This window comes from Fundulus heteroclitus, unplaced genomic scaffold (genome assembly GCF_011125445.2).
Source record: "Fundulus heteroclitus isolate FHET01 unplaced genomic scaffold, MU-UCD_Fhet_4.1 scaffold_38, whole genome shotgun sequence".
Taxonomy (NCBI): domain Eukaryota; kingdom Metazoa; phylum Chordata; class Actinopteri; order Cyprinodontiformes; family Fundulidae; genus Fundulus; species Fundulus heteroclitus.
This window is the reverse complement of record NW_023396792.1, coordinates 3700834-3711888: the sequence shown is the minus strand read 5'-3', so window position 1 is coordinate 3711888 and position 11055 is coordinate 3700834. Positions and strand designations below refer to the sequence as shown.

The window sequence follows — 11055 nt, the reverse complement described above, 5'->3', positions numbered from 1 at the left end:
TCTGGTTAAGACAGTGAAGGTGTGTGTGTGTGTGTGTGTGTGTGGGGGGGGGGGGGGGGGGGGGGTCCTTGCTGTCAGCCACTACATTACCAGCAGTAAAGTAAACCATATTCTAGCTGTTGCATTTCATTTTGAGGAGGCATTTTTTCCATAGATGGTCAAGAAATTCCCATTTGCAGACAAACATCTTTTGAAGGAATCTGCCTATTTTGACCAGGCACAGTTGGTACTTATGCTTCACTTTGCACATAGTGACCTTGGATCTGGAGACAAATCATTAGTTTGCCTCCAGGTAAAATTCAGACCAATTTGCCATCACTAGCTTTACCCGATCTATTTAGTCTACATTTTTCATCCACTTGTCTTCATAGCTTTCAGTCTGAATTCATTTCTGCAAATCCATCCATCAAGCTGTGTGGTGTAACTTTTAAGCACTTGCAATAAAGTTTAAGGAATTTTAAAATTTAGATCTTATGGCAAGCTAGGTATGTGTAAACAGGCTCAATCTGATCTGGTTTTAATTCATTTTACAGATCAGGATCTGAAGAGTTCTAAAATACTTTTCCATAAAGTGCAGTGTGAAAAAAAACAAAAACACCACAGGCATATGTATATATAAAAAAAAAAATATTTATAATATAGGCTCAAGAACAAACTGTTTCAGTTTCCTTCAGGCTTTTTATTGTGCCGGGGTAAAAGTCGTGCTCAGACCTTGGTGTCTGGACACTTTCTGCTCATTTCCTGGGAATTATTATCAAAGGGCCTAGAGTCAAAGTGTCACAAATTTCATCTGAAAGACAAAAAGGTCACAGGCAACAATGATTTCATTTAGTTGGATAAAAAAAAAAAAAAAAAAAAAAAAAAAAGTATCGTTTGAATACATCAGTAATGAACTTCAGCTCAACTTAAAAAAAAATTAATAAACAATAAAACTTACCTTGAGGTTGCTGGTTCCTGCAAACACCTTTGCAACACTGACAAACGCCATCAGTCCCATCCACATTCTTCCAGCTGGGAAAACAAAAGAATGTGAATGACAACGCAGTTTTGAGCCGATTACTAATCAGAGACCATAAGTTCTGCAATGTCTCATGTGATTCAGTTCAACCATGTGAATTTGCTTTACTCTGGATGCTGTGCAAGCCATAGCGTGATAACGCATGACCCCATTGTTCAATACTGGGAAACTAGCGCATTCTGCATTTAAATGTAAGGTAGCAATTTTAGGTTTTTAAGTTTAAAAAGCTTTCATTCCTTGAGACCTTTGTTAGATTTTCCGATTTCAAAGTAGGGTTTTAATTATTAAGAAATAAAGCAAAGTTAAACAGTTTTCAGGTTATGGCATTAATTAAATTTTATAATGCCAATTTAGCAAATTTGAAAACGGCATTTAATTCTCACAACAAAACCCACCTTGAATGCATGTAATTGCAGACCTTGCTTGTGGGGCTGCTATTCCACAGTTGTCGTGTAGCTTTAATCTCACAGGTTAAATATATCTGTGACAAAAAGCAATTATCCATAAAAAAAAAAAAATTGTTTCACATCAATTGTAAAATAAAAATGGTTTTGAATTGTCTTACTGTGTTCCTTAAATCATTTTGAAACAAGAAGACGTCAAGCTGGAACCTAAGAGAGCTGGGCTTCAGTCTGGGTAGGAAGAATGAATTTAGACCTCCATCTTTAGCATCAACAAAGCAGCTGGGAAGGAAAAGAAGAATACATTTGAGTACAAATGGGACCCATTTTTTTTTTCCCCCTCCCTTGGGTTAACATTTAAGCAAAGCCCCAAACCAGCTTGAACTGTTTGTTTTACCCATGATTATCAATGAAGCAGTATCTGGGCACTGATGTGGAGTCAGGCGACAGAGTGGCAACACAGATGTCAATGAAAAGTTTCCTTTTATCCGGACCAGTGTACGATGCCTCAAGGTGCACCGGGTCACCAAGAAAAAAGGTGTTAGAATACTCCTCACCTAACCAGTCATCTGCATGCAGACAAAAATAAAAGCTCAGTTGCCACCTGGTTATCAACATAAGCATTAAAAAAAAAAAAAAAACACACACACACACACAACACACAACACACACATACCAGTTTTCAGCTTCAGAGAAATGGGAGAGCTTCCCAAAGGAAACTTTGACAAAACGGAGAAAGTTAGGGGCTCCTTCTGAACAGTGCTGCTCACAGTGTGGGTCCTGAGAAAAAGGATGAAAATTCAAACAAAAACCTTTGTTCTTTGCAAACACAAAAAAAAAAAACAAAAAAAAAAACTACCTTTTATAATGGCAAGAAACTGGAACGACAGCTTCAGCCACCCTTGTGATGCCAAGAGAACCAACAGGCGGAGAGAGTATCAAGTTGTTTGAGTAGACCAAGTCATCCTCAGATATCTAGCAATGAAGGGATAAAAAGAAGTCACCAAAACTACCAGTCTGTTCAGATAATCAATCGTGACCCCAAAACACGTGAGCAGCTTACGGTTAACTTTGAGCCGCATTCCTGCAGGTCAGCTTCTATAACATACTCTCCATCACCAGCATCAACAGCTTGGCACTGTTTGCCTTTAGAGTACGTGGCATCTCCCAAAAACAGGTCCTGCGGGGACACTAGACGACCATTGTTGTAGAAGTCGGCCTTGATGAAAAGAATCATGGAAACCTCAGTGCACTCCACACGGACAGTGGGTCTGCCACTATGCTTTGGTGGGCTGTGGTCTCCCAAATTAACCATTTTATATTCCCTTCCTTCAGCGTCAATCATTGGGCCTTCTTTTAGAAGCCTTATGGCATCAGAGACTCCAAAAACTAAAGATATCAGCAGCACCAGAGACACGGGATGATCTGGAAACCCCATTGCGGTCTTGGCCTGTAACAAGTCACCCCGAAGACCCCTTGAGATGGACCCACGCAGTAAGAACAGCACAACTCGACCAACACTGGGTTTTACTTGATAAATCCTGTTTCTGAGCCTTTTTTTCCATTTAGAACATTTAGATCACCTGGAGAGGGCAGCTGTGAGCAATCACTCATCAGTTGCCTGGGAGGGGAGGGACGGCATTTATGAGACATTCATCATATACATTTTATAAGTTAGGAATCAGAGGTGAGGTGAACATTTTTATTTATTTTTATTTTATCTATTTAACAGGCACAGTACACATTAATGAACATTTCTCTAAATGTGTCGGTATTAGATACAAAGCTAATTTTCAGCTGTTGTCCCTTGACCAGTTGTACAAGGTCAACAAATATTAAAAGTTCAAACATTTAATAAAAGATAAAAGCAAACAACAAATCTCAAAGTTCATTTTTTTTTGTGTGACATAAAAAGTCTTACATATGTGCATACACTAATCAAAAGCCCAGACTCACTCCCCCACTCAACTGACTGAGAAAGCTGGCATGAAATCTAATATTAAATTCCATAGTTCAAGACAAACATTTGAACCTTAATCGCTAACATATACATAATAAGGAGATTGGGGCAAGGTCAGGCTTATAGTTCCAACACTGTAAACACTGTAAAACAAAACAAAAAAATAGAAGTTGTTGGAACTCAAAATGTAAAGGCAACAAACTTCAGGAATATTTTAAGTTTAGGACTTCAACTTAACTATTTAAGTTTTGCTTTTGAGTTTGCCAGACTTTGAATTTTATGTTTTTGGAACTTGGAAACCTGATATTTATTTATATGAAAGTAGCAGTGACTAATGAACAAACTATGAATCTGCAATTTAGACAAAATTGTGCATTTTATTTAGGCCTTATTGTACTTCAGTGAATAAATTTGTCTCCTGCATTATAAGTGCTTCTTGTTTCAGGGACAGTAACAGTCTGAATTTTGAACCAGCAATCTTTGCAACAAATGCCCTGCTCTCTAACCACTAGGCCACCATCTACCAGCTACTTTTATTGTTAAAATTGAACATTAAAAGAACACTCAGCCTCTAACTCAAAAACCAACTACAAAAGTTGGTTTTCCCACATTTCATAACAAAAGCATGAAAGGTAACAGAACTTTCACCAGTTAAAATAACCTACAACTTATAGGTATAAATACTGACAACTCACTCAATAATGTTAAGGATTACAACTACCTTGGTTTTCTGAGCTTATTGTCCCTATGTGTCACACTTACTTTTTCAGGTTTTCACAACTGAAAATAATTTTTCAGGCCAAAAAAAGTATGTTTTTTTTTTGTTTGTTTTTTACAGTGAAGACAAAAATTATTTGAAACTTCCATCCATCCATTTTCTAACACGTCTATCCCTTGTGGGGTCGCTAGGGGGGCTGGTGCCCATCTCAAGTTGTCACTGGGCGAGAGGCGCGGTACACTCTAAACAGGTTACCAGTCTATTGCAGGACAACACAGAGACAAACAGGACAAACAACCATTCTCGTACACACTCACACCTAAGGAGAATTTAGAGAGACTGATTAACCTAACATTCATGTTTTTTGGACTGTGGGAGGACGCCTATTTGAAACTTAAAGGTGATAAATGTTGGATAACCTCTTATTGTGAATGGAACACTATTACATATATTACGGCCCTTAACTGAAAGAACAGTCTGCCCGAAAGTGATATGTAGGGTTGGACGATAATTCAATAACAATATATCAAACAATAGACGTATATTGATGATAGTAAAACAAAAGGTTCAATAAACAGTGTTCTTTCCTTTTGTATTCTAGCCTATCATGTAGGTTAATATTTCAGTCACTACATCCTCCCAACCAATCACAAACACAGACCCGTTTTTATTTTATCAATCTGCTTTTTTTTTTCTCTATATCGCCCAGCCCTAGTGGTATGTCTGTAAGGCACTTTACAATCTCCTCTTTCCACAGACCTAGCGGCTCTGCCTGATGTAGATTTCAGTTTTATCAATTCTCTTAATGGTGACGGTGCAAGCCTATGGATTATTTTGTATATAGTACAAGCAAATTTAAAGAATTTAAAATTGTCAAAGCTAAGAAGATTGTAATCTTCCACTTTATTCTGGGATACTGGGCAGGAGAGACAAATAACCTGATCATGGTTCTCAACTAAATAAGGAGTTACCTATTTTGGCAGAGTGAAATTTATCAACAAGCACAAACTGTAAAAAATGTAGACTCTATTTAGATAACAACGAAGCTGTTATTTCATGGATGCAAACAGAGGATGTTCAAAGAAACCCGGGTGAAAACACACAGGACAAAATCTAACGGGGGGAAAACAGGAGTTTGTGGCAAACTCGCTTTGCTGCGGGTGATCGCATTACTCCGCCCCGTCCACTAGGTGGCAGAAATCCATTTTCACGACAAACGTTATTCCGCAACCTAAAAGAAGAAGAAGAATCCGTCATTTTCCGGGGACGACGTTGTTTGGGGGACATGACTTACTGACTGACTGCTGTGGGGATTATCTAAACTTCTCTGAAAGTGACTCTCCCTGATCCGCCATGTTGGCCTGTACGCGTCTGTGCAGCAGCACCGTGTTCAGCGCTTTTCGCAGCAGCCCGGTACGCAACACTCGGCGGTGCTTTGGGGGTCACATTTCAGCCCCGCTGCAGCGTCCTGCGGTAACTCCTGCTCTGTCTGCCTCCTCAGGTAGCTGCTGTCTGTCAGCTCCAGAGAGGCTTGTCCTCACAGACAGACGGAGAGGAGCGCATCGCAAGCGTACTGAAGGAGAAGTTCCCTCAGGCCTCCAAGCTCAAAGTGGTGGATATATCAGGTAGACTGGCACCCACCTGTGGACTAACTCCACTTTACGCACAACTACACTGTGCATGTGTTGCTTAGGTTCAAAGTTGTATTATTTTTTCCAGGTCTGAAGCTGTTCTTCTCTTAATACAGGGATTTTTCTGATGATCTATGCATGCATATATATATAGTCCTCATTTTAAGCCCACTTCACCTTGTTTAAGTTTACGTGCTAGGTATAAAAATTGTCTCATTTGTCATCAGTGATAGTTGGTTACTTAGGGTTGGACGATATAGAAAAATAAAGCATATTGATAAATTAGAAATCATATTGATTGATATCGATAATTATCTAAGAAATTAAAAATATGCATTTTAAATGCAGCCCTGGCCATTTTTGCTGTTGCTTGATTACCTATTTTTAAATAAATGGATTCAAACACAACCCTTTTTTTTCAACCAACTTTTTACGAAAACTGTAAGTGTTAAAAAAAGAGAAAAAGAAAACACGTGCTCTCTCAACTCTCTGAAGGCTGATGGAGCTTTCCTGGGTTTGTGATTGGTTAGGAGGATACAATGACTGTAGTATTAACCTACATGATAGGCTAAAATGCACTGTTTTTTTATTGAACTTTTTATTGACCCCTGTTTTTTATATTGAACCATACGTCTATCGATATATATATATATATATATATATATTATATATATATATATAATCGTTATAGATATAGATATAGATATGGGAGATAGAGATAGATATATATATCGTTATATAGATATATATATATATATATAGAACGAGAGAGAGAGATATATAGATAGAGAGAGAGATAGAGAGATAGAGAGAGAGAGATAGAGATAGAACGAGAGAGAGAGAGAGAACGAGAGAAGAGAGAGAGAGAGAGAGATAGAGAGAGCGGGAAGATATAGAGAGATAGATAGAGAGAGATCGGGAGATAGAGAAGAGAGAGGAGAGAAGATATCGTTAGATAGATAGAGATAGAGAGAGATAGAGTATAGATATCGTAGATGAGAGATATAGAGATAGAGATGAGATATCGGGATAGAGAGATGAGATAGAGAGATATCTCGGGGAGAGAGAGATAGATAGATAGAGAGAGATAGAGAGATATCGGGATAATAGAGAGAGAGAGAGATAGAGAGGGGAGAGATCGGAGAGAGAGAGAGAGATAGAGAGAGAGAGAGAGAGAGAGAGAGAGAGAGATAGAGAGATAGATCTAGAGAGAGAGAGAGAGAGATAGAGAGATCTCTCTAGATAGATAGAGAGAGAGATATAGATCTATAGAGATATAGATATCGATATTATATATATATATATCGTTATATATATATATATATATCGTTATATATATATATATCTATATATATATATATTATATATATAACGAGATATATATATATATATATATATCGTATATATATATATATATCGTTATATATATATATATATCTATCGTTTATATATATATATATATATATATATATATCGTTATATATATATATATCGTTATATATATATATCGTTATTGAATTGTCGTCCAGCCCAATGGTTACTTGTATGGATATATTTTATACGGAACCCTATCAGTTTATACATTTGTTCTCATTATTGCTTAAAAGAAAATCAGTTACCGGAAAAAGCAGACCCTGCTCTTTGCAGATAACGTTGTTTTGTTGTTGTTATTATGATCTGTGTTTAGGTGGCTGTGGAGCCATGTATGAGATCCATATAGAATCCAGTGAGTTCAAAGGGAAACGGACCGTTCAGCAACACAAGTTGGTCAACCAAGTAAGTTTCTAGCCCAGGATGTCGGCTGTGGCAGCATCAAGATGGTGACAAATCCAGAACTGCCTAGAAAAAGTTGAGGCACTGTGAAAAGTTTGATTCAATTTAATTCATATAGCGGCAATTCACAACATGTTATCTCACGGCACTTTACAAAGTCAAATTCAATCAAATCACAGACAGATTGGCGAAAAAGGTTCCCATCAATGGAAACCCAGCAGATTGCATCGAGTTTTGACAAGCAGCATTCACTCCTTCTGAAAGAGCGTAGACCCACAGTGGACAGTCGTCTGCATTGTCCGTGGCTTTGCAGCAATCCCTCATACTGAGCATGCATGAAGCGACAGTGGAGAGGAAATCTCCCCTATAACAGGAAGGAAAACCTCCAGCAGATCCAGGCTCAGTGTGAACGTCCATCTGCCTCGATTGACTGGGGGTTGGAGAAGACAGAGCAGAGACACACAAAAAAACACACATTTAAAACAACTAATTAAATATAAAATCAAACAGTTTGCAAATATTAACTCTTTTTTTTCTAATTGAAAAGTGCTCAAAGTTGTGTTTTCATAGTGTAATGCTTGTTTTAAGGTTGAGGGTTTAAGATGAGATAATATAATAACAGTTTTTGTTGCTCGTAACCAGATAGGAAGTCAGACTTCTGAGTCAGACATTTTATCCGCCCTAATTAGTAAATGGCAGGTCAAGTTTGAAAAAAAAAGGTGTGATTGGGAACGAGAATCTGAAGTCCGCACCTCAAGGAAACCCAGAAACTGATATTAGGCTCTAAAAAGCTGATCATTGCTAATTTAATGGTGTGCAAAGGAAATTATGTTAAGATTGTTGTGCTTGAAGACATTTCCTGTTGAAGGTCTCTGTTGTGCTCATTATAGTATCATAGCATGCAACATACAGCTTTTTTTTTCATTTGCACCCATGCCAAACTACGGTCCCTATCTTCTTGACAGTCGTGTCTATCAGCTGTCTAGGATTAGTCTTATGTTTTGGCAAAACATCAGGATGTGTTGATCTGAATTTCATTCATTAGCTGCTATCTTCTGTCCTCCACAGGCCCTGAAGGAGGAGATCCAAGGCATGCACGGCCTGCGAATATTCACTGATATTCCAAAGTAGTAAAAACCAAAGCATAAAGGACCTTCCTCTTCTGGCTCACAGCCCCTTTTACTTTGTCACCTAGCAAGAACACAGACTCAGCAAGCTTGCTGTATCATTTAGCAAATGTATTTAAAACAAACAGTTTAAGCGTCATCAGCAGAAATGTAGTTATGACCGGTTCAGAGTATAGATGGGAAACACATGAACAATAAGATAGTACTAAGGTTTTTTGTTTTTTTTGGAAAGAATGAGATATCTTCTACTTGAGATTTAAAACCAGTGACAGCTGTAATACGCACAAAATGACTTGTAAAATGTTAATTCATGATCAAGTCAGTATTCTTCCCTGGTTGGGGGGTCTCTCAGGCTCACGACTACCTGAAATCAGCTACAAACCCTTGCTTTAAGCTAGTTTCCCACTAATGGGATCACAATGTATGTACAGTTCTGTTAAAGCTGATTTATTTTAACATGCTGTGTAACAAAGAGTTGCCCACAAACCGTGTGCTTTTCTTCCAAATGGAAGTTGTAATTAAAAGCGGTGGCTTTACATGATGTGTGAATAGTTTTTATTTCATTATTGAAAAACTACGTACTCTAAAAGTGATAAATGGCATTACAATATTTTTGCACTCTGTCTGATAGTGTTTGAGCAAAAGACTGAACAGCACTGAAGTAATTGCTTGCAGAAGATGCCTCACGGATGCGATGTAAGTATTGGTTTAGTGATAAATGAGACACCTATATAAACATGAGGAACTGTGCAGAAATAAAGTATGATTCACGAATAATGTGTGAGTCAGACTAGAGTGTGATTTTGAGCACCCATTTTGGTCACCTTTCTCTTTACCTTCAGTCAAGTTAGTTTAAAATTAGGGTTTTTTTTATAGTCTATAGATTCATGTTACAGATCAAAAACAGCACCAGGACCTTTTTTTTTTTTTTTTTTTTTTTTTCAAGCAAAACGTGAAGACTGCTTTACATTTTAGGGTGGAGATATGACTGTATGACACCATGGAGGGTTAGAATGTGTTGACATTGTGCCAAAGTGGAGAAATCATTGTACAACACATTCTGTCTGCTGCGGTTCTATACTCCCACAGAAATACCAGTTGTATTTTTCTCCTTTTACTTCAGCTTTATTGGCAAATGTTTCTGGAACAAGAGTTTTGCTGTTGGTTAACATCAAAATATATTTTTAAATCTACAGCCGGCTACTTAAAAATCGTTCCGTAGCTAAAATTAGTTGTTGCATGTTCTAAGCCTCTGTATAGAGGAATTGTGATAAAACTAACTGTTGTGGTTTTACCGTTACAAAAAAGTTCTTGAAATGACACTTGTCACATGTCCTCCCCTATTTTCTTTTATGTCCATCCCTTGCAGAATTTAAGATGTGAAAGAAAAGGCATTGGAGCAGCAACATATCACTTTCTTGTTTTGCAAGATTTAACCTTTTTCCCTGAAACCGTAGGTTTTCTGCATGATCTCAAACAAAAAATACATTATATTTATACCTTCAAGTACAAATTTTGCATCATGGTTTATTTTTGTTTGTACACCTTAATTATCAAGATAAGTGGATTCAAACTTGAACAGTGTCGCCATTACTGCCCAAGTCCAGATGAATTGTTTGAATTTAACTTGATGTGCAGGCTAAACCACCAGATGTCTATGGCAGACGGCAGCAGAAAGGAGCTCTGAATAACTGCTGAAATATTTATGAGATTCTAGCAAAAGTTTGTTTTGTCATGGTTTTGTTTACTGATGAACTCAGGACACACACACGGGACTAAAAGTTTGAGAGTCTTTATTGCAAGGTTGATGGGTGGAGGTCTGATGAGGAGCTGGTTGCACAGAAACTGAGTGAAGGTGATGGCAGGAGCTGACGGACCGGAGACAGAGAGTCCACACTTGCTTGGTGTTGCTCGGCTAGTAGGCCTCGTAGCACTCAGGTTAGCAGTTCATAGAAGACACCAGGGCACAGAGCTGAGCTTCACCAGGGCGGCTAGTCAGGTTAGCAAAACTTGAGAGACACCAGGGCACAGAGCTGAGCTTCTCCAGGGCGGCTAGTCAGGTTAGCAGAACTGGAGAGACACCGAGGCTCAGAGCTGAACTTCTCCAGGGCGGCTAGTCAGGTTAGCAGAACTAGAGAGACACCGAGGCTCAGAGCTGAACTTCTCCAGGGCGGCTAGTCAGGTTAGCAGAACTGGAGAGACACCAGGGCACAGAGCAGAGCCTTTCCAGGAACAAACAGTGAACGAACAGTCCTTAGAGTGACTGGCAGGACTAACCTTAACAACAGGAGCAAAACAAAGCTTCCAAGGCAAAACGGGGACTGGCATGGAGAGGTGAGGAATGATGACGGCCCAGTGCTGAACTGAAGGCAGAGGGAGGTTTAAATAGAGCACTTCACAGGTGGAACAAGGATCTGGCTAATTGAC

At 38.5% G+C, this 11055-nt stretch overlaps 2 protein-coding genes across 2 annotated transcripts; one reads left to right on the top strand and one right to left on the bottom strand.

Moving 5' to 3' along the window:
• Window positions 1–656: 656 nt before the first annotated feature.
• LOC105933494 (zona pellucida sperm-binding protein 3) lies at window positions 657–2998 on the bottom strand (the record flags this gene model as incomplete). The annotated part of the gene is made up of 8 exons (XM_012873069.3): window positions 657–790; window positions 938–1011; window positions 1414–1499; window positions 1584–1701; window positions 1817–1988; window positions 2096–2199; window positions 2279–2394; window positions 2483–2998. Coding segments are annotated over 8 exons (1242 nt in total), but the record flags the coding sequence as incomplete, so codon positions are not given.
• Window positions 2999–5331: 2333 nt separating this feature from the next.
• Window positions 5332–9164, top strand: LOC105933455 (bolA-like protein 3). The gene is made up of 4 exons (XM_036130761.1): window positions 5332–5510; window positions 5599–5722; window positions 7416–7504; window positions 8570–9164. The coding sequence occupies exons 1-4, from the start codon at window positions 5451–5453 to the stop codon at window positions 8630–8632; spliced, it is 336 nt and encodes a 111-aa protein (XP_035986654.1). The 5' UTR covers window positions 5332–5450; the 3' UTR covers window positions 8633–9164.
• Window positions 9165–11055: the final 1891 nt, after the last annotated feature.

Bases quoted from the DNA above. Each gene is read 5' to 3' on its own strand.
- LOC105933455 (XM_036130761.1), top strand. From the start codon at position 5,451: ATGTTGGCCTGTACGCGTCTGTGCAGCAGCACCGTGTTCAGCGCTTTT. The intron at 5,511-5,598 runs GTACGCAACACT...CTGCCTCCTCAG, and splicing joins GCGCTTTTCGCAGCAGCCCG to GTAGCTGCTGTCTGTCAGCT. The intron at 7,505-8,569 runs GTAAGTTTCTAG...TGTCCTCCACAG, and splicing joins AACACAAGTTGGTCAACCAA to GCCCTGAAGGAGGAGATCCA.